Source organism: Pygoscelis adeliae, unplaced genomic scaffold, assembly GCF_000699105.1.
Source record: "Pygoscelis adeliae isolate BGI_AS28 unplaced genomic scaffold, ASM69910v1 Scaffold34, whole genome shotgun sequence".
In the NCBI taxonomy this organism is placed as follows: domain Eukaryota; kingdom Metazoa; phylum Chordata; class Aves; order Sphenisciformes; family Spheniscidae; genus Pygoscelis; species Pygoscelis adeliae.
Window position 1 is genome coordinate 6,317,786 of NW_008824658.1, and position 24,395 is coordinate 6,342,180.

The 24,395-nt window shown below is 39.6% G+C and overlaps 1 protein-coding gene across 1 annotated transcript in view; it reads right to left on the bottom strand.

Annotated features, from left to right (window-relative positions):
* RAPGEF6 (Rap guanine nucleotide exchange factor (GEF) 6) overlaps positions 1 to 24,395 on the bottom strand; it is a 137,430-nt gene that overhangs the window by 95,829 nt on the left and 17,206 nt on the right. The window contains exons 2-4 of the mRNA XM_009322723.1: positions 15,008 to 15,078; positions 14,332 to 14,388; positions 12,928 to 13,011 (exon numbers count right to left, since the gene is read on the bottom strand). Of these exons, the coding sequence (XP_009320998.1) occupies positions 12,928 to 13,011; positions 14,332 to 14,388; positions 15,008 to 15,078 (212 nt within the window). The remainder of the gene's footprint in view (positions 1 to 12,927; positions 13,012 to 14,331; positions 14,389 to 15,007; positions 15,079 to 24,395) is intronic.

Below are 24,395 nucleotides of genomic sequence, written 5' to 3' on the forward strand. Positions count from 1 at the left end.
TTAACCTGAGTTATGCTGACCTACCCCACTCAACCGAGCTCAAGTGAAAGCGATCCCCTACAGACATCAAATTACAAAAAAACTACTTGATTAACAGCATCGTGGCTGGATTAGCAGTTCAGTAGTTGTAGCTGCTGAGTTACAAACTTGGACTGTCAACAGCAATCACGTTTTAACACATACCAGCAGGTGAAATAACTGAAGAATCAGTTAACTCAAAGCAGAGATTAATGTGCGAATTAAAAGGAGGCTAAGACAAGTGAGGAGACAACTCCTAAAAAAGTGGGTCAGCTCCATCTGTTTTCACTAAGGTTACATTTGGAAAGTACATCTGAAACTTCAGCCACACAAAACATTTGAGTTACATACACGGTCATCTTTACAGCAAATATCCACTGAGACACAACCACTTTGGAGAAAACCTTTAGAAGACTCGTGCTTATAAACTACGTATTAGGGGCACATACAAAAACTTTTGTAGGATATGTGCATTTTCAGGAAAGGAACTTAAGCAACTAAACTGTGAAGTTATTCAACTGAAGCTTCAGAGTATCCTAACAAAGAAGTTACCAGTGTAATCCGGTTAGGATAAAGTATTACAATTAACAGGAGCACGGCAGTTTAAACTGTCAAGTTTTGATTCTGCTAGTGGTCTACTGAAAGAAAAAAGAAAACAAAAAAAAAAATCTTCCAGTTACATGATTGCCATGGAGCATAAATGACAACTGAAATTTTCTCACCCCATGCTATAGCAGGCCAGAGAGGCACAAGTTTCACAGGGAAAACTGGCATTTTCACACATCTATAGGAAGCAACTCATAGCTAAAATTTTCATGCCTTCTTTCATGCTTTTTCCACACAGCATGTGATCCAGGCACGACAGTCTTGTGTATTTGCAATATATCAAAAAGAATGGCCAAACTACTCCAACTATTACAACAAAGTTAATTTAGTTTGGCAAATACAGAAGTGTCGTTTTTCATGTAAGCTCAGTGTAAGCTCTAACTTCGAGGCGAACTGAAATTCCATGTTATGATTTCTCCACAAACCAAAAACCGAAGTGAAACCAACTTTGCTAAGGTATCATTTGCAATTGCAAAAAAAGTTAAACAGTTCTAATTCTATTGCATACAATAGAAAACTAAAGACAATAGTTGTTTTTTTTCCCCCAAACAAAATTCTAAAGGAATTACGTGCAACTGGAAGATTCAGTTTTTGCAGCTTTTTAAAACAGAAATAATCGTTATTGGTTTTATCACAAAAGAGATTACTACTATTGCTATATCCCCAGTAGTTAGGAAAAAGCTACAGTTTTCTGCTGAAGGTCATTCAAGCACAGTATTTTTATTGTATAACAACAATTTATCAAACTACTGGAGGTTGAGGGAGGATTGTTTTCTTTATGGTTTGTTTTACATAATCACAACCATGAAATTCGGCTACCGTCAAGCTCCCCTCTGCCTATGTTGCAACATTTGCTGATTAAGTAATGGCAGTAAACAATAATGCTAGGAAAAAGAACACCGCCTGCAACAAAGGTCAAGCTCTTGGCACTATCATTTCTGGTCCATCAAGCACTTTACAACAACCGAACACTCAGAAAAGGATTATGTTCCAAAGACAAACCCCACCCTTCTGATCCTAAAGAATAAACTACTCATATTTACAAGTCAATAGGTCAAGTTTAATTATTTCCTGGTGCGCATCATGGGATGTTTTATCAATTATACCACAACAGAGCTCCTTCAAAAAGAGGCAGCGTCATATGGTTTTTCCCCAGCCATAACCACCACGTTAAAAATTGGTATTTTTAAAACATTCTTCTTAATTAACATACCTGCGTTTTAGAAACAGGGATTTTAACTTTCTGAATGACTTATTCCGTATTTTTCTTTAGAATACAAATGTGTAGCTTCTCTAACATTTAAGAGGTTTGCTGGCATGGGTATATTCCACTAACCTGCCAATTTTAATCAAGGCTTCAGAATGATGTTCACTCCTAATTGTCTTGTAAAATTACACAATGAAATGTTTAGAATAAACAGAAACTCAGCCCTGAAACCATTCACCAGGGAAGACTCTTCAGTAGTAACATCCACTAACATTAATAACAGGCAAAAAGAAAATATCATTAGCAAATACGTAAGCAGAGATGCACACGTATTTGTCTAACTGACAGAAGGTGGTAATGTATGACATTTGTCACTATATATATATATTTTTTTTTTTTAAAACTAAAGACCATTAATCAACACACTTTTTCAACTATTTGCTTTATTGGTTTATTGTCACAGAATTAGAGTCTTAACTACTTCAGGTAAATACATTAGGAAAAATTAAAAATAGCCAGAAGCAGAGTGCGTGTGCATCCAAGGGAAAGAAAGAGAGAGAGGAGGCACGGGGAGGAGCAAGCAGCAGCGTACCAGTCCCAGAGCCATCTAAATCTGCTTTGAAGTGATGGTTAAAGTCTTTGTGGGAATTTTAGGTAATCAGCAGTTACTCACTTTTTTTTTTTTAAGAACTAGTTTCAAGCATTAAATTAATTAATAACGAGCACTGTGACAGTAAAAGAACAGAATTATTAGGTTTTGGAGTCATCTAATCATGTCTAGTATTAAACCTGCTATCTTCTAGTTCATAAATATTTACATTAGAAGAATTAACAGTACAGTACTTAAAGGTATGAAAAAGCTTAAGAGATTAATTGATTTCAGTATCAGAACGTAAGAGGACGGAAAAAAGTTAAGTTGAACAAAGCTTTGGAAGTGGGAGGAGACAAAATCCTGTTTGGAAAGATAAGAGCAAGCTTTGTGGGGAGCATTCTTCCAAAGGAGAAGGAACATTTCTGTGACAACAAATTGCTTTGGGAAGTCTTTAGTTGTCCATTAAACACTCACCTAAACCTAAAACATGCTGCTTCTCAAAGAAGAGAGCTCTGAAGAGTTGCACACCTAAATCTGGAAGAGACAGGGCAATCTTTTCTTTTGGGACTAATTCATCCTTTGCTGTGGTGCCAAGAACACATGGTGTTGCTTGCAAGACCTGTCATTCCTTCGTCTTTCAGCACTGGTCACCCAACTCAGCACTTCAACAGACCACCACATTCCCGCGAGACCATGGCCATGGAAGTCACCTCACGGGGCCAAGTTTGCTCCCTGGGGAGGTCCGAACCGACAAACCCATTTCAGCTGGCCGTCAGCACCTCTGCTCACAAACCATCGCAGCAGCCCCTCCAACTGTAAGCTCATCCCAAAACACTAAGTCCTCTTGATGTCGTATGTGGCAAGATACGGAAGAAAAGCGGGAAAGCCTCATTAAGGTACAGCATGTTGCTTACGCTTTAGTGCTTTCAAGCAGAGAGTGAGAAAAATAATCCAATTAAGAATTTAAACTAATACAAACACTGAAAGTGTGAGAAAACATGAAACTAATGCAAATTAAGCTCTTCTTACAATACAGTAAAAACTATGCCAAAGGACATACTACCGAAAGTATAACCGTTAAAGTTTTAACCGATCCAACAATTAAAATTCTGCTTGATCTGTATATTTCATCACCCATATTTTAACATCATTATTATATAGCTTCCCACTGTTGGAAGCCCAGAAAAGTCAGTATTATAAACTACATTACGCCTTTTCTTTTTTATATATAACTTTATTGGATGCTCCTGTCACTTAATATTCATCTATTACATCTGCATCATTAATTTTCAGACACTCACTCACTGGCTTGCAGCACTGTCATGGGAAAAAAATGTCTTCCACATACCAAACGCAGCTTTGTTTATCCTTAATTTATGGATGCCTCATTTGCAAGAAACCTTGTTTTCCTCCTGATTCACTGCTATTCATAATTAAAAATGCTTAAGCAATTGCATCATGTGAGAAAGGATTCTAAGTTAAAGTGGCATGTTATCATATACCAACCACTAATGGGTGCTCAGGCCATGGGATCAGACTAGAGCTACTGAAATGAGAAAACCCAGAACTGCAAATAACACGGTTCTTAGTATCAGCTGTTTCACTCGGTTCACCCGTCCCTTTTCCACTGCATGATTTGCTAATACAGAGAAAACCCTTCACGACCGCAGAGCCAAACTCTAAAATCTTAAATGTGCAAGCACCTGAGTGTACGCTTGACTTCACTGACATGGGATGGATCAAAACTGTCCACTGGAGAGAGCCTTTGATATTTGAGAACACTCCAGTTTTCATACTCATGCCCACTTCCCAAAATACTGGCATTTTAACACAACACAACAATATACAAGGACAGGCTTTAAAACTTCTTTAAGGCACCAGAGCTGTTATAACAAACCTTGCTTTTACAAAGCAAACTGCCTACAAAAGACTCCAATATATTTTGAACATCATAAAGTAGTTCTTTAAATAGGATGTATACAAACACTTAAAGCTTTCTAAACACAGATGTTTAAAAATACTTAATATCCAGCTGTTAAGTGACCTGAGTATTTGGTGCTGAAATACATCTGGAATGTCAAGACTGACAAATTTAAGGAATGGCAATCACATTTAACTTGAGAATTTCTTGATATCAATATGCTGAAGTTATTCATTACTGATGGTTTCTCATTATGCAATACTCAAAATACAATACATACTTTAAAGGTAAAAAACACAGCCTATCCCGAGGAACTTTCAGCCTACAAACAGATGGAGACTGAGACTGAATGCCTTATTATTTGGCTGAACACTAATTAGCAGACATCTTCAAATTTACAATATTCTACTACGTCCTGAAACAGTATTTTCAGATATGTCACTCAAAGCCTTCAATTATGAGATATCAGGCACTAAGATTTGTTCTGTATTTTCCAGGAACTACAAAATCATAAAATTATCCTGGCTGTGTAAGTTGGTATCAATACTGCACAGTTATCTGTGATGGTCGATAAAGCAATCTGCAGTAATACTCGGTACTGTATTACATGCAGGACTGAGCTAGGACACTGATATACCAGTTCATCAGTATAACAAACAAAGGGGTTGCTATTTTTTGCAGATATTTTGTTCTTATGAATATACTTGTCTCTCAAACTGCCTGTCTGCCTGTCAGGCTGCTTTTAGGAACATAAAGATGAAGACAAATTGTACATTTTGCCACTGCAGAGAGAACTCCATGACCCCACACATCCAGTAACCTGGCTGGATTTCTCCAATGCAAAAACATTTTGCATGCAAGTGCAGAACTTGGCCTGGAAGAGACAAGTTGCATAAGAAATGGACATGTTGTTTGTTTAGTTTTTTAACCGATGAAATTTTTTTTTTCCCATAAGTCAGGGCTTACCCTTCATTTGAAAAGCATTTCATTTTTCCTCTCCTCAAAGAGTGCCTCTTGTGCAAAACAGCTGCTCCAGCAAACACCCGGGACATCTACTGCAATATAGCTGCTGTTCAGATCCAAGATCAAATCCATTCAGTTACCACTGAATGTACTTTAGAAGTATATTATGAATGGCCTGGAACAGCCATTACTATTATTAAACCCCAAACTAAATACTCCAAAAATGTAATTTTACACTTAAATTCCTTGTCACTGGCTGGGAAGAAACAAAGAGGGGAAAACCTGCATAGCTGCTTAATCAGCAATAACACAGCCACGCTGACTGCAGATAGAGAAGGCAGAATCTGCCCTTCTTACATTGCAGTCGTGGCAGATGAGTGTAATCGACACTGAAATCCTCACAGGAATAACTTGTTTTTCTGGGCATCTGCATGGAGGTCTTAATTTCTCCAGATTTTTCTCAGATCAACCATCATCTAAAAAACTGGGCTGCTGGGGAGTCTCCCGGCTCCCTTTCTGGGGCGCACAGAGCGACAGTCAGCACAGTACCGTCAGGAGCCCTTGCAGCAGTTTGCAGCGTTTCCCATCGCACTGCGTAACACTGAGCAGCCCCAAATGCACTTTATTTGCAAAACAGAGTAAGGAGATGGGGAAAAAAGTTCTATGAGCGCAGACCAAAAGTTTCAGCGAATGCAGGTGGCGGGGTTTTCAAGATACAATATGCTGTGCAATCCCTGAGCATTTCAAAATAACTTAATTATAAAAATATTAGAACACTTAACTCCATCAGAAAATGGTTTAAGGAAACCTGAAACCACAAGATACTTGGCTGAATGCAAAATACCAATTTCAATTAATGCTCAGTCATCAAAAACCATTTTTGTATTAGTTCTCAGTAACAACAACATTTAGCAGGTTTATCTCTTAAGCTTGCTGAAAGTTTTAATTGGGAATGATTTTGGAGGCTGCGTAACATGCTACACGATTTGCAGGCTGCAAGCTCGAGATGTCTATACTAATTACTTTATACTCTGAACACGACGATGCTTTGAGGCAGCCTGTATCTCACCTACTACTTTCCGTGAAGCTGTGCAGCTATTCCAGGCCATGTGACTAGATAGTCTTAATAAAATTGTTTTAGATATAAACAAACCGCACATTACCATTTGCTTCTAATTTAACATCTCTCAGACTTTTTTAGGTTTGGGGTTTTTTTTTTTAATTGCCTAAACTATTTCTGTGGTGCGATCAGCATCCCTTGCACTCTATAAAACCTCTACAGGGCAGCTGTTGTAAGAAACTACAAACGGAACAAAAGGAAATTACTGGAGGGTGGGGAATTGTGGACAAGATTATTTAGCCATTTAGTTGTGGCAGGTCTGAATACAGTCTTTCTTCATCATGTAATCTTCTGGCTTTCTTCGAAGATTGTTCCATGTCAAAAAAAGATGCACCACGTGCTCTTAGTTTGCAACACCTTCCCAGCCCTTATTCAACGGCAGCACCTCCAGTACAAGGAACTGCACTTTGGGAGACCAGGACACACGGTCTCTCACCGACGCGTTGCCTCTTCTCATCCATGTTCCCTTTTCCCTCAGAGTATTTTCATCACAGCGCTAGCACTGCCAGAAGAATTTCAATATGAACAACCATAGCTGAATTAATTAGCTTTACAAAATACATTTACTGGTAGCATTCCCAAGTTGTATTACACTGTTAGTTTACTCACTGGCTGTCAGGCAATGCTACAAGTTACAGCCGCCACTTACAGAAATACCCAGGGAATACAGCACCTCATCTAGAGCCACAGATGCACTGAATTACCACTGCTTCTTATCCAGCGGTGAGTATAAAAATCTATCTAGTCTTGATAAGCACAGGGATGTAAGCCTCAAGCTGTCTTTTTGAAAGCAGAAAAATAATCTACAGCAGTTAGTTGCAAAGAGCTTTCAAGCGTGAAGCAAACACACATTGACAGAGTATCATCCTAAAACCTCTGCAATTGTTACAGTCACACAAACAGTGAGAGATTTAAATTACTATTGTTTTAGCCAGCACCACAATTCAGAACCTTACTGGCAACTGCAAGTTTGTAAAAAGTTATGTTTACTGTATGCCAGCAGTGGACCAGCACACATACAGATCACACATACAGGCCTTGGCAGCTGATGGAGGAAAAGCTGTATTCCACACTAGAGCCATCAGGACTCAAACGGCAGAGACTGGGATGGAGATGAGAAAGAAGAGGAACAGCAGAGGCTAAGGAGCCCTGGGACAGAGCTCGGATACAGCAGGCACACTCTAAGCAGAAAGCAGTATTTAAGAAAGTTAAATCTGGAAAGGAAGGATCAGTGGGAGAAAAATGCCAGTACACCTTTCACTGGCAGAGCTCCTGCATTCCCAGCTTCCGAGACACTCATTAACTTCTTCAGTGAATGGCACAAGTTCACGAGAGCTTGCAGAAAAAAGCACTACAGGTTTTAGAGGTAAAATTGATCTGATTTTATATTTATACCTCAAATGTATCATCTATTTGAAAACAAAGTTACATACATCAAAATTTAAAGATTTCTAAAATACAAGAAATCGAAGTTGTGCAAATTGTAAGTCTTTAATCCTGCATTCTTATTTACCAACACTGACGGTCCTGTAAAAGCACAGAATTTTCTGTGTTTCTGGTACTTCACATAGAATAGACTGGAACACTATTAACAGTCACGGTAAGTTCCAAAATATATTAAAATATTGTTATTCACAAAAATTAACTTGATGCAAAACAAGCTAAAATAATTTCAACCCAAGCCACTGTTCATAATATAAAACTGGAGTTCCTCTTTCATTATGACAGTTTTCTTGATCCAAGCATTTGTGTCTTCTCCTTTTACCCAAGAAGAGAAAGAGAAACGGCTTATGGAGTCATTGATGCGTCTACAACTCTCGTGAAAAGACACCATAATACGACCGTTTGACTCCAATGAGTCCATTTTGGATCAAGTAAGTGTTTTTAGCCAAGAAATGCACTACCTGAATAGGATAATGATTCTAATTTTCTCCACTTGTGAGGTTTTGGAAGGGCTGTTCATGAATTTCTTGGAAGGGCTCGGAAAAAGAGAAGTGTTTGTTTTTAATAAGACTACATCTTGAATGTTTCAAGACTTTGTATTTTTCCCTTCGAGGTTCAATTCCCACAGCTGTAGGAGGCTGTCATCCACGTAATTGGCTTCAAAAGTTCCTCCAGACTCCTGATATATTTCCTATGGCTAATCTTGCTGGGAGTAATCTCCTTCAAATATCCTGTTCACATGAATTATCTTGATTAACAAGCAAGGTTAAAACAAAAACTCTTTAACTTGCTGACATGATTTTCCTTCCACAAAAATCCATCAGTCCTGCTCTTTTGTTCCAGCCATCGCTTTCATGTTAGATGCAAATTCTTTTCCTACTATGCCAAATCTATTGACAAATCCATTCTCCAGGCAATAGGGTAATCAAGGTTATGCCATCTTTGTACCTGATATTACTGATTGATCTGCTTCTTCCCTTAAAAATCCTACAGGGCTTTTCTCATCATGATCATCAGTGTCAGAATATTGAACAGATTTATCGTACCTGGATGCAAGTTTTACTCCTCCAATTTTTAAGCCAAATTTCTGAATTACAGCCTGCATAGAAATTCATCCAAGTTGAACAAAAAGCCCTTCTCAAGCATAGTGAGCCACAGCTTACACCGTTACTCATTCCAATACTTCCATTCCAAGTCAATAAAGCAGTGACTGCCCATCTTCTTATGCTTCCATGGGGCTACGCCCCTTTCAGGTTTGAACGTACAGAATATTTTATTTCAAAGAGATCTGCAGAAGAAAATTAAGGTTTCCCTGAAGCTCTGTTGACTCTGAAACTACCAAATGGTAGACAGTGGATGAAACAAGGCATGCAAAAGAAGGAGAGCTTAACCAACATCTTAACCAGGTTAAGTTTACAGTTGTCTACTAAAGTGTCCTCGTATCTGTCAAGGTAATCATGGGACAGATGACAGAAAAAGGACAAGTATTGTGAGGAGATACCAGGAAACAGTCAGTAAATCATCATCACCTTCCCATCTTATTTATGGAGACTGAAAGTATCTCACTAACAGCCAACTGTAACAGCAGTTTGTCATAGAATTATTAAACAGAGGTTGCTAGGCGCTTAGTTTATAAGACAATCCTGAATTCTGAAGAATCATTGCCAAATAAAACAGATGAAAAAACAACAACTTTATAAGAAAAGGGGGCCTTAAAACCCCTTATTGCCCAGGAAACCAGCTTCCTCTCACTGAAAAACACCAATATCCTGCTTCTCACATTTTATAAAAAACTGTTCCAGTATTCCCAGGAAAAGAACCCTAAAATGTACAGAAGTGCTTTAAATATGAAGTGTTTGTCAAATGCTCCAGAGGACAAATAAAATTGAAATTACCATGTCAACATTACAAAGGGATAACTGGGGAGTGGGGGTGTTACGAAGTATACACAGGGATTGAGTTTCAAACTAGAATCCACTTGCTAATTATTATCTGTTTTACAAAACGCCTCTGTCTACCCAGTTCTTCCAGAATGACAATTATTCAAACCTGGCTCTTGACCTTTTCAAAGAACTACAAGGTCTCCAGATTAAAGCCTAAATTCTCATCCTTGGTAGTTATCACCTTCCTCACGTTAAGGATTCTATTTCAGTCCTCATCCATTTTCCCCCAGGACATCTCAAAGCCATCACCGGTCTCCTGCATCACTTTTGTGCAGATGACACCTGTCTCTAACCTCACTCATCTCTGCTTATGTGTTGACACATTTATACCATATTCAACAAATCAAACAGCTTGGGCTTTATCTGATGCTGCTGTCTGAGCAACAGTAAGCTTACCAAAAACCTAACTGGCTGGAAGGATGTCTCCATTTCCTTCAGCAATCTCAGAACACTTCAGGCGTGTTTTTCTTTTAATTCCCTACCCTTGCCCACCACTTTCCTGTTGTGAATTGTCAAAATAAAAAAGAGCACAGATAAGTCAGTATCCCAAACAATGTACTCTTCCATAAAGTTTATTTCACTGGTATCATACAGGTATAGGATCATATGCTCATTAGGCATAGAGAGCACGGCATCAAGTTCTTCATCAGACAAAGATGAACTCTTTGTACGGACAAATGTCCTTCATATCCTCTTTTAAACTCATAAAATTTTTTTCCTATTACAGTAAATAATATTGCCAAAGGTGGTCAGGCATTATTTTTGTTTCCCGCAATGCTTTTGCCTCTGGGGCCACCTGTAAACTCCTTCTCTCCCCCTTGCTTCCTCCCTGGGACTCTGGGGCCACGCACACAGGTGGGGAAGGAGAATGGCCGCTTGGACACGGGAACAGGGGAAGGAAGAGCACAGTTTGCCTTCCGTTTCATTCAAATTAAACACATGCACTGTCCAAACTCAATTTAGAATTTAAAATATAATGCTTTTTGCCTTTTTTTTTTTTTTTTTTTTTAAGTGCCCTGTAACAGCGGGATAAACTTAAGTAACTTTCCCTGGCCTGAATACCTCATCTAACATTTTTGGTTGAGGGAGCTGCACAGTCACCAATCATTTACAGATTATTTTCATATGAAACAGTGCCTTGGATAATTTAGTAGCATTCTTTCACAACTGTAATTAGCATCACTTTAATTGCATTTAAAGTAATATTTAATGTTATGCATTATTCCTTGTCCCCAACCAAGTTTCCTGATTATGTGAGTCATTCTGAAAGGAGGCTTAAATACACGTCTGTAAAAAAACGCAACATTGTCTTCATTCTCAGCATCCTTTTGCACTCCTGAACTAATTAGCAATAATTTTAGTTCATCTAATTGTACACGTGTGCATTTCTCCTTCAGACCTTTAGCACATTAAAGCTCCTCTGACATTTGAATTTTTCATTTCTTCCCCCACTGCAACAAAGATACGGACAGGGAACAACCTGGCTATCCAGCAGAGGAGCGCATTCTCTCCCTTCTCACGTGACCTCACTACGTAAGGGGACAATACACCCCAGGAACCACACCGTGTGTACTGTAACCTGCCAGCAGTTTCATCTAACAGAACTCTGTGACCCTTTCACCATCTAACAGCTATTTTTCCTCATTATCCATAATAAAACTAGCTGTAATCTTGTGAACTAGCAACAACAGATCTGTTTTGCCTTTTTTTTTTTTTAAAAAGCAGCACAAAACACCTTAATGATGCACTGAAGTGACTTATACCTCAAGTTTAGCAAAACAATTTTGTCTAGGTTTTATGCAGATATCAACTTGCCATGTCCTCACTTCTGGCACAGCTGAACTTCAATCACTCAAGGGGCATTAAGAGTTTAACACCCAGCCTATAGCTAACCAAGAACAGAGTTGAAAAAGTCAGTCCTATATGCTCGTACTAGTACTTACAATGAAATTGAAGTATACAGAAATGTATCTGAGCTGGAGTTGACATTTTTAAGTCTATCAACCCATGGTCAACTCAGGCTGAGTAAAGCGCCACTGATTAATCCGAGTTTCATAAACACCTCGGTACAGGTGCATTTGTGAAGAAAGGAAAGACATTTACATTAAGTTGGTATCCACTCTTTATTAATCTCATGGCGGTGTGTTATGGCTAGAAGGGAAGCAGTCCGAACTCCAGCCCAGCAGTGACAGCACACCACAGGAGAGGAGGAGGAGACCACGCTGGCAAGCACAAAGGCAGCAGTCCCTGCAGGAGGGAGCCAGTGCCCCACTGCCCACGGGGGACGGAGTCCATCACAGAACCACCACGCAGGGGGAAAGCCTTTATTTCATTTGATAAGAGGCGGCAGCACTTTTGTTAATCTCATCAAAAACTATCCAAACTGGGTACCAAGGCAAGTCTAAATTTTTATTTTTTTAAACCACTCCTGCCTAGCCTAGAAGTGCAGCTTGAATACAAATAACATGCAGCTTCAAGATATAGTGAAGTAAAATTTCTGAGTGATGTACAAGGTCAAGCAGAGTTATTACAGTGCAGCAAGGTCCAGCTCAGGTCGCACAGTATGCTTCAGTGAAAGCATGTCACAACGTCCACTGTGCTTCAACTATGAGATGCAGTCAGACTCCTGTCATATGCTCTCTGTAACCAATGCTGCTGGCCTCTATTCTCTTGCTTCGCATAAAAATCATATATGCCATTAAATACAGCCTCCAACCAAATGGTAGAAGCTGTGTGATCTACAGTCATACTTTTTGATACAGGGAACTCTATACAAAACTGTTACACAACAGGAATTATTCAAAGGGCCCTCAAGTTAACAAGCCAACTACAAATTCTCTTATAAACTTAAAAATCCAGCCCAATGAGATTTAAAAATGATCAAGTGCAGTATTTCACACAGAAATTTCAACATGTAGGAACAGTGAAAGGGAATTTAAATGAAATTAGCAGAACACTTCCTCCACTATCCAACTTTAGAAAAGCAAAATAATGAAGAAATTATTTTGAAACTGTGAAAAATTTACAATACCATCAACATGTAAGAAAGCATTTGGGGGGGGGGGGAGAGATCTTGCCTTACCTTAAATAAACAACAACAACAACTTTACATACCTGCAAGGTGGTAAAAACATGGAATCCTTCATGAGCACAGATCCAGAAAGCAGTATATACCAGCATCTTGCAATAGTTTCTGAGCTGTAAGAAAAGAAAACATTGGTATCTACTTTCTTCTTACAGCAACTCAAAAATACAGTATCCAAAATGTTACTGTAGTAAAATAATGATCTACCACCCTACCAATTTGGTATGTGGACAGGAAACCTAAGAACGCTACCAAGAATTAACTTTTTTTCAAATGTCTACATCCAGAACGTATCTTATACCTTACAATTTCACATTTAATTCAACTTTTAAAAAATTTATTAAAATGAAATTATTAATTTTCAGTAAAAACATTTCATTCCAATGGAAGTGTACATAAAACTAGAAATACAGAGAAGTTTTTATTCCGTGCTAAAGTCGATTAGCATTTCAACATGGACAGTAATATTACACGGACCTGTCAAGCCTTACGGATAAAACAGGAGACTCATATTTGCGTCCTGCTTTGCATCCCTCCACCTCTGCACTTGCATCGCATGCACATGCGGTATTGTCTCCCATTGTGCCACTCGACCCCAGAGGGACAGACAGGGGATCTGCCAACCGTTTCAACCTACAGCCCGTAGGTCTGCACAGACGTTACCGCGTTTTACTGCAGCAGATTTTGCCTCTTCCTGGAGCGCTGCATTGACACGTCCCAGCAACAGCCTAACATCCCCTTCCCCTCCCAGCAGACAACCCCACACATACACATCAACCTGGTACTGGAACAGGTCCATGTCACACACACCCAGCACACGAACTTGTAGGTGGCATCTCATTGATTTAGACTCGTGTACTGGGAGGTGTGCCTTACACAGAACGCTAGTATTAGCTGTGAGAGGATAAACACACCATAACCAATGCTAAAATATGAGAAAAAAGTATATTTGCCTCCCAGCAGAAACCTAAAAAGAACTCTAAGCTAAAATATTAATTCCAGTAATTTGAAAGAAGAGATAGCGTTTGAGCTCCATCCCTCCTCAGGATACTCCTACAAAGCAGTTAGGTTCCTGACAATGCAGTCGGTGCCAGCTCCAGGGGAAGAGTGCCACCTACTGAGTCGTCACCACGGCTCCCACGAACCAAAGAGGCGACACTACCTGCTTTTTAACTGATCTTGCGTGTACACAGACACACCTCTGTTGTCCGTGGGAGCCGTGCTGATAATTCATGGGCACCTCTCAAATGTCAACACCGTACTACTATTACAACCACCTCCCGTCAAAGCTTTTAACCAGCCTGGCCAAGCTTAAGTGTTGTAAAGCCTTCTATTTACATTTACTGAAAAAGCAAGCGATATATTACAACATGCAAAACAGTGTTTTTGTTTACACTTCTACTGAAGAACTCCAACAAGCGATATGTACTTACCAAAAGAGAACTTGGTTGCCCTTGTATCTCTCGTAGCGGGCACTTGATGACATTATTCTGAGGGAGGAGGAGAAGTCTAATTTCAATTTTAATTCCCAAAGATCATAAGCCATTAGTCACCACATTTCAGTAGAATCGCTTTAAGGCTCCAAGACTTCAAACTCAACTATTTTTTTGTTCTAAACAAAGGATGTGCTTAACCATAAAATTCAAATTATTACGGTGTTCTTCATTATCCAAATAGATAATATACAGCATGTTCTCTAAGTGTTTAAATCACTCCCACACATTGGAATTACCCATAGCAACAGAACTGAAGGAACTAAAATACATCCAACGCTCTTTTTGTGCTTTGTTGGCCTTTCATTTTATGTATTCTGAGATCATCCGAATGTCTGAAGCATTAAAAAGCTTTTGTAATCTAGAGTTAACATAGGGCACTGTCTACACACTCCCATTTGTCTACAAAGGACTAAGCTCTGCCTTCGTTCTTAGCAAAGCTAATTAGTTTAGATTCCACGCCACGTTATTGCAAAGACTTCACTCAGCAATGGACTTGGCCAATGCTCTGCCACCTCAAAGTGCGGGCAGACAAAAGCTTTGCTCATCTCCACAGAAATACAGTCATAGATACCAGTTGCGCTAAGCAACACTAACTAGCTCCATAGTACTTTACCTTAGCTGATGTTCCCTGAAATGTGAGAGTATGTCCAGTCCATGAAGGAAAGAATAGATAGTATTTAAGTCCTAAAAAGAAAGAGAGAAAAGAAAAAAAAAAAAAGACGTGAGCAACTTCATTCATAGCATCTAATTACTTCAGCATTACCTTCTCAGACTCTGCAATAAGTTATACAGACTTACGAGACATAATTCTACTGACAAAGCCCAAATTAGTAGATAGGTCAGGATACATGAAGACTTGAAGAACCCTGTCCACACTTAAGCTGCGGAAGTGAAAAGAGTGAAGTCCAACTGATGCATAAACACTTACCTGAAAAAGATTTATTAAAAATGTCTCTGAAAATATCATTTACATGAATGAATGCAGCAGCAAGCAACATGTGGAATAAGCCAAATAGGACAGTCCTATTCATCCAAGGTCAAAAACTGTTGAAACCTTGTAATACCTCTTTGAAGAGCGAATTTTACAAAATTAGGTTGCTAATAACAAAAAACCCTAGCGAAAACCTAAACCACATAGTCTAGCCACTGTATGTGGTACAGAGAACCACAGTACCTTTTCATAGTAAAAGTGTTACGTTTAGAGAGAAAAAGCTATTTCACATCCACCTCAGACCTAGCTGGTAGCCCTACTACAAACTCTACTCCATCCTACCGCCTCTCTAACTCAGTCCAGTCCTCAACCAGAGGGTAACATTAGAAGTTACTCCAAAATACTCTTTGGCAAAGATGAAGACAATGAAGTTTTAGATTTGTCTCCCAGCTCCTGCTACCAAGAGTCAGCATCACATCAGTGCCATCCATTAGCAACCACAGAAGCAAACAACTTTTTTGAAGCAACAATAATAAGACATGAAGATTATTTCACTTTAAAAATTGGACTTTGCATAGAAGCTGTAATTAGGAGATACAGCTGTTTAAACTTCTCACTACACAGAATCCTCTTCAGTCACAAAAATATCTGTGCTGATGGTGCAGACCACATGCTAGGGGAACAGCTCACTAGGGCTATTCATCATTTAATTTACTATCCTGAACAGGTGGGCTGTTTGCATTAAATACAGGCACAACAAAATCATTATATACCGCATAGCAGTCTCTCCAGCTTGGCCTTGGAAAATATGTTCTGAGTTTTCAAGTGCTGCATTTATACAGTGTTTACAAAAGATAAATCAATATAAATGCTAGCCTCAGAATTTACAATGGATTTACTTTAGAAAAGTTCTTTGGCTTAATAGTCAGTGTTTAGAAATATAACAGATACAGACTGTTATACCAAATGAAAGGTCATACGTAATTGCAGGCCATGTAAAACCAATAAAACTCTGATTTTTTTTTTAAATATGCCATTACCAAAACCCATGAAAATTAAACAAAACGCCTGAATGCTTAACACATATATTTATAAAGCACCCATTTCACACAGCCCAATCTTGTTTTAATCCTCTGGCTGATTTTCTTAGTGAAACACCCGAGAGCACTAGCTATGAATCACATTCCAAACACACCACTTGCTTTGAACACCAAAGCAGAATTTACAATGGATTTACTTTAGAAAAGTTCTTTGGCTTAATAGTCAATGTTTAGAAATATAACAGATACAGACTGTTATACCAAATGAAAGGTCATACGTAATTGCAGGCCATGTAAAACCAATAAAACTCTGATTTTTTTTTTAAATGCCATTACCAAAACCCATGAAAATTAAACAGAAAGCCTGAATGCTTAACACATATATTTATAAAGCACCCATTTCACACAGCCCAATCTTGTTTTAATCGTCTGGCTGATTTTCTTAGTGAAACACCCGAGAGCACTAGCTATGAATCACATTCCAAACACACCACTTGCTTTGAACACCAAAGCCTGTAAGAGATGGCCACCTGACAGCCAAAGGGTCACTCGAGGTATCGTATCAGCTCTGTTACTGAGCTCTCCCCCTTTCCGAGCAGGGAACTGCCTCAACTTCACCACCAGAAAACGTCAGGCACAGGAATGCGGCAACAATATCCTCCAACCATATAGCATCGTAGTACTTAAAGAATTTATGGAACTGAAATAAAACCCCTGTGCTCCACGTTCTTCCTCCTCCACCTGGAAGTCCACCCCTCCCAGTCCAAAAGAGCACTCAGACAGGCAGGTAAAGAAAGGACAAGCAGCGGATGCTCTCAACTCCTGTTGAAGCTGGGCTACCAGGCAGCTGGGGGAGTCAGTATTCGGTGTTACAATTAAAGCTAAATTTTTTCAGTCTTCATAACTCACTGCGTCTATTGGAAAATGTAGGAAAGTATATATATTTTTCTACATAATTGAGACTAAGATATAACAGAACGTCTTCAAAATACATTTTAGATTAGCAGTTCTATTGTCATGAGTTACAGAAAATTGTAAGCAGAACAAAAGCTTATGTTCATGTTTAATCACAAAGTTTTTAAGTTGTACATATGAAAAAATTACCACATCCGCAATTGAGAATTATTCTCTACAACTCCACAGAGCACAGCCCCTTAGCAGGTTAATTCAGCACGGGCTGTCTCCTGCGCTCCACCTGCAGTCAGATTGACCAAACAGGGCTACTGTACCGACCCACCACACTTACTTAGGAGCTTGATGAATAAACAGTTGGTAAATTAAAGAGATAAACATTTGCTAAAAGGGATTCATGCCTGGAAAGCATCTCTCAGCTCAGACTTCGGCTGTGAAGATGTGCAGCAGCAGAGAGAACAGCTGAGCCAGAGCACAGCACAGAAGAGGGAAGGCAAAGCTACCTATTCCCTCATCACAGCGGAAGGCATTTAACTTAAGCGGGACAGTATTACTGCTTTACTGGTGATAAATTAAATAAGAAACATCATATTGTTCACTACCCAGCCAGGTGACCTTTCAACAAGCTATACATATTAGCTACTCATGCATCAGCTTCTATAAGCATTTTAAAATCAGGATCTATAACACTCTCCGTTACTCCCATCTCATTTAAGAACAAGTGCTTATAAATAGCACTGAAATTATGTTTGAGACACTACATTTAGAGGCTTGTTTTATATTTTTGCAAGCGAGGAACATGATTTTAATCCCACTACAGCTGGAGGCAGCAAGCGGCCGATGACGGGCAGGTGCTGTGGCAATCTCGTGGAGAGATGCTGCCAGCCCAGTGGCACCATGCACCCGGAAAATCCTCCATCGGAGATGAAAGCGTTCATTTCTCTAATTCAAGGTTTATAAAACTGAAAATAGGATTAGAAGCTGTTATTTTTAAAAACAGAGTTATGTTACCACACCAGTTATAAACAGCAGACAGACACGTAACCACAGTACAAAGGGTAGAGATTATTTCACAGGTACTCACTATGAAAAGAAAGGGCTATAGGCACTACAACAGCAGAACGCAGAGTATTGGCTGAAAAGTTACAGGCCCTTTCCATACCCTTCCCAATAATCTCTTTATGTACTTCTTCCCGCCAAAACCCAACCGAAACATGATTGTTGATGAAAAACAATTTCTCCACATGCTCTAAACTAGGGACCAAGGTCAGAATTTTTTATTTTGTAATCTTTATCTTCAGAACTTTTCATCAGCTGATAATAATAGCTGAAACTAAAGCACAGTATCTACCTTCAAATGGTATGCCCACACATATTCTTCAATCTTTGACAGAAAACTACCTTGCCTAAGTTATTTAAGGAGAAATAAACTCACGTTTTCTATCCAACTAGCTAAAAATGCAGCTCCGGTGAGCCAAGGGAAGGAGGGGAACTGGGCAAAGAGTGGAGGGAGGCAGGCAGGAGCTGTTAATCTTGCTAGGAAGGAGGTTTTCTAGACCACAGAGTGCCAAAACTTGAACACTGTGACTGCAGTGATCCTGCACAAAGCTGCCCAGGATGGCTTATTTTGTTTGCCTCCAGTTCTTACGGCACTGAGATCACAAGCAAAGGTGTTCTCAGCTGCCACCTCTGCTCAAAAAGCAAAGGAGATCTGTTTCTTCGTATTCTTCACGTGAAAGAATACACTGTACAAAATAGCGTGCGTTTAAGCAGAAGTGCAGAAATCAAGGGATTGCTCTGCGGATGACACTGTTATCTCCAAACCCGGCCACAAGGAAAGCGTGGCCCAGCACCGATACGCCAGCAGCTCCCAGCTCCGTTCAGCAGCAGCTTTTATCATCCCTGACACACACATCCTTCCGACAAAAAGCTTAACCAGCTGCTAAACCAAAGGCGGTGTAAAAACACGGAGATTTTAGTAACAATTTAATGTTACATAAATCAGCTTTCTTTTATCATAACATCCTCATCCCAATACACTATGAAGTGAGCCACTTGAATAACTAGACCACTTCTCCTTTTCCCTGCCAGATGCCAACTCACATAATTACCACAAGATGCCACAACTGTAGAATAAGGGAAAATAAAAGAAGCACCAGTAGCATCAACTGAAAACTCATCACATGAAAGCAGACCCAATAACTACTACCATCGCTCATTTACCCCAAAACACTTTTATTTGAAAGTAATTTGCTATTTTCAATTTTTACAAGCATGATGAAATATTAATTTCTTAGTTGCTAAGATGTAACTTTTAAAAATAAAGAAATAAAGTCAGCCAAGAAAGTCATAATGAGAATATAATCAAACCTCAAAATTGCTGGGGAAGTGGTGATCACCCTTATTTTCATCAGCAGCACCTTTTTTTAAAATACAGCCAGGATCTGGATGCTTCCGAACAAGCACAATAGCGCAGAAGCACCAAGCGCTGCTGGAAGCAACCCTCTCCCCCTACGGCCACCTCTACTTCAGCAGCCTCTGTATCCTTTTATTAATCCAGGAAACCTGTCGAAGCATAGATTACTAGTGTCCTACGGCTAAAGTGATTTACACAGCCACCTTTGACGTTTATTTGAGTTAACTTTTAACAATTTAATGTCCACCCTCAATAAGGGGTTTATCCCTGCCTCTCCATCACCTGAGCTGACGAGCAAAGTTTGTGAGTTTGTATTGTTTCCTTCTGCTTCACCCTTTTCTCTCCCAATCTTTTGCCTTTAATCCAGGAAGCAACTTTACAAAGCTTGGAATTAAGGATCCAATGGAGAAAGCACAGTCTTCAGCATGGAGTTCTGAATGCTAAGTTTTCCAAACAACCAACAACAACAAAAATCCAGCCAGTACAACTGTAATTCACATGAACCGCATTCATATGCTCCAAGTCAGCAATGAGGTCCAAGACAAATTCCCCCACAGTGTTAAAAGTGGGGAAAAGCACTGTGATGCTCTGGAATGAGGGTGAAATGATTGCATCAAGAGCAACTTTGCTCTTGATAAACATAAATGAAAACCTGATGCTTTACTTGATGTGACCCCAGCCAGGTGTTCCAGTAACACGATTATTTTAAAACACTAAGCAGGAAATCTGTTCTATTTCTAAGGAAAATAGAGTAAATTGTTCCGAAATTACCTCATAGTTGCAAATTCTGATAAATCTCACAATGAGCCATCCTCAGTGACTGCACTGAGGTATCGGGGAAGCTAAGGAAACCATAAATCCCCTCAGACTCCCTTTAGCACTGCCCGGTACGTTATGTGCTTCGTGTCATACGAAAGGGGAGAGGCAGTGCAGTCCCCCAACAGTTGCATCCAGCCACGGCCACCACTTGTGCTGACCCTGGGGCAGCTGCTCGCTGCAGCGGGGCCGGGACTCAATAATCCAGTAGACTCCTTCCAGCTCCTGGATCCCGATGGGCTTGGACTTCATAGATGCCCTAGATCCACGCTGAACAGTAAATGAGGGGTCTCAAAGAACGCAGGCTAGCAGGTACTACTCTGTCAGTCCAGACTTTTGCACAGGGAATGAGGAAAGAGCAGAAACTTGCCAGCACTTCAAAGCCACACATAAGAAACAGCTGCGTCAGCAAGTTCCAGACAGATCACTCTCACGTGCAAACCTGTCCCAAAGAGCTACGCAAAACCTGTCTCTCAATTCCACCCCAAACACATTAAAGTCCTGTTGCAAGAACACATGCTTGGCTCACTCGAGGCTCCCCACACCCAACCCATGTGGGCTGCCAAGCCACCCAGGATTCCCTGGTTCACACACAAGAACCTGCTTCTTACCAAAGCACGAAGGATGGCTGATGGGATTTTGCATTCATGCTTTTTCCAAGGTAAGACAAGACAGCTGCCAGGATGCATATTTTATATGCTTCAGAGCAAACACAAATGTTAGTACCTTCTAAAGATCTGTTACAGATTCAGCTGTATTACAGAAAACATACTTTAAAAGAAACAGACACACATTTCTGCCTTTGAAACAACAGTTAAGCCATATGGTAACAGCTTCCCAAATTCCACTGATATTCAAGACAACCCTCAGGTACAGAATCTTCCAGGGAAGGAAGCTGCATGGTTGAAAGCTGTCACAACCTCCCTGTTCGTTTGTTACAGAGAGCTGCTTCCTTCTCTTCAGTGCTCTGACCAGAACGCACCAAGCGGGAACAAGGCTGGAAACAAACTTCAGCAGAATCAAGCACTCACTTGGTATCAGGACAAGGATTTTAACACACTCTTGGACAGTGGCTGAATTTCTCTATTAAATTTGTTATTTAAAGTGCCTAGATTTCAGTAAAGCAAACAGAAGTAATTCTTGGAGCACGGAGAGCAGGTTGTGTAAGCTGTAAATAGGAGGCTTTCCTCCAGCCTGCTGCCATTACTTGCTTCACAGTGATTCAGCAGGCTCCTTATACAGATTGAATGCATCTTTTATTAGGAATCCTGTCAGGCTCAATAAAGACTTTGTCGCCCTTAGGGGGGTGTAGCTGAAGAGAGGAAATGTTACTCAGCATGGTTTATGGTTTTCATTGCTTCCCTTCCTGTTACTTCATCGAAGGCTGGAATCCACGCTGCTTCCTTTATTCCCTGTTTAAGGCCAATTGTAAAAATAGTACTCCCAAATTCTTTCCTGATAATGTAATACCAGAAATAAAAATACAGAAACATGCTTAAGTTCTCTGATCTACATTTTACATATTCAGATATCTATACAGCAAATTCACCAACCTTAGCGATGCTGGTTCAAGGAGCCCAACCTACGTACCCCCAGCCAGATGAAACACACCGTCAGCTACCCCTGAAATTTTCAGGAGGAGCGGTCAACTACATTTAAATGTGCATAGCAGAGCATACAGCCCCTTGACTAAAAGGAAGATGATTAGATGAACCAGAAAGCAACTCCTCCATCTTAATTATTTACTCTCCCTGTTCAGTAGTATAAACATTTGACTTCAATAAAAGTGCAAGCAGTGCAAAAGAACATCAGCTCCGGACTCTTCACTTAGACTAACAATTCCCTTTAAAGTATCCTCCTATTTAGATGGAGGCTGTCTCAAAAAAAAAAAAAGAATTAAATACAAGCATTGAGGCACTATTAGGGAAGAGAACGGATGGATTAGTCAGTCAGATGAATGAAAATGTTCTCAAAAGACTTTAAGAAAATATCTTGCAGAGAATGACATAGTTTAAGTAGCACTCACAAGCAATGAAGCGTCATCATGCCGTATAAGAAATACCACCAATGCAAAAAGCCTAATTAAAGTACTTCTCATAAAACACACTAGCAGCAAACTCCTGCGTGATCTTAAATCACTGCCTGAGACTGCACCCAATAACATTTGTATAAAGTAAACTGGTTCAGCCACTTCAGAGCCGTATTCTATTATTCAGAAAAAATAGCATATATTCCATAAAGAAGTTTTCCATCTATGGTAAAAGGCGACGGTTTTCTGGCCTCAATTGCCAGTCTACTCACTATAAGCATTTTGAGCAATGCTGAATTTTCCTAGGACCTTGCTAAAAATCATAATTCATTCATCATGATTTGGAAACACAGGATCACTACACCTGATCTGTTGAACAGCTCCAAATGACCAAGAACTTGATTTCTTAGAATTATAGTCTTTCATACGTCCACAACCTCCTGGTGCGTATGACCATCAGACAGCTATGGACCATATGATGACCATGATACAGGACTCCTGCCTAAACTCTAAACTTTACGTTTACCCATACAGGGGACAGATACTTTTTTCCAAATGAGGAAACGTCAGTCTAGTTATTTTAGTATCTTTATACAGGAGAAAAGAGATTAAAAGGGACTTCATTTCACTCCTTTGTAAATCCAGGAAGCAATTACAATTGACAGCATCAGTTAATAACAGTATAGCCACAAATAGGAAACTAAAATCTGGCTTTTGTTTTTGCAGGCTGTCAGAAGTAACATGTGCACGCTTGGATTTTTATCTTATTTTTTTACCCTACAAACGTAGCAAGTCTCTCAATGGGGCTAATAAAGTTTCCTTATATATTATTTCTTTATAACATGCACACAGGGCAGACTTAAGAATTACATTCCACTCCTAGGAATAGAAGCATCCTCAATAAAATTTGAAAAAGCCAGATCTTTAAGAACAGAGGCCCTAGAACCACTATTACAGTTTATTTATAGATTGAAAGTACCTCCATTCAGCAGAATACTTCTGAAAATAAAAAGCAAAGTATTTCTACATTAAAATAAAACAAAAAGTTTCTCTACTCACCAGTAGCTCCCCACACCCAATACAGATAAACACCTTCCACCTAAGAACCCTGGACTACGTTGATATAAGACTTTGGTAGAAAGAAAAACATTTAAAGGAATGAGGGAGGGGAAGTTTTACATTATTTTTACTGCTGTTTTATCACACCGAGTCAGCTCTTCTGGGACCCTGACTTTGCCAGAGAAAAAACTTCCTTTGGAAAAGCTGATTTTGCAGAGTGAAATACCAAGGGCCCTGAACCGGAGAGATGGGAACATCAAATGTCATTGCTTCAAAGCGAGCAGCTTACGGAGAGTTTTGAATATCTGAAGCACAGTTCAGCCCTTATGACTGTTCAGAACAAAAGTACAGCTATGAAAAAGTATCTTCAAGTAAAACATTACCATAAAGTTCCCAGACACTCATTACTTAGTTTTAAAATATCTTTCAGACTTATATACTGATAACAGAAAACCAAAAGCAAGCTGCCTTGAAAACACTGAGCTCCTAGAGTTCAATTGGATGGGAAGCTCAGAATACCCAAAATTAACCTCAATACTTACATCTATCAAAGAGCAGGATTTTATACCAAACATTTTTCAGAAGGAGATCAAAGACCATAAAAGCAGCCTCCTTACACAGGCTCTTGAAAAGTCACCCAGAATCAACAAGCAAAACGGGCAATTTCAGGCTTCTAGTTCAATCAACGCTTTGCTAGTCGAGTAGCTGTCAAGATTAACAATCTCTCTTCCAGAGGACAAGCATCCATCGAATAGCAATATTTCGGTTAAACCTCTTTTGTCGTAACTCCAAAACCAT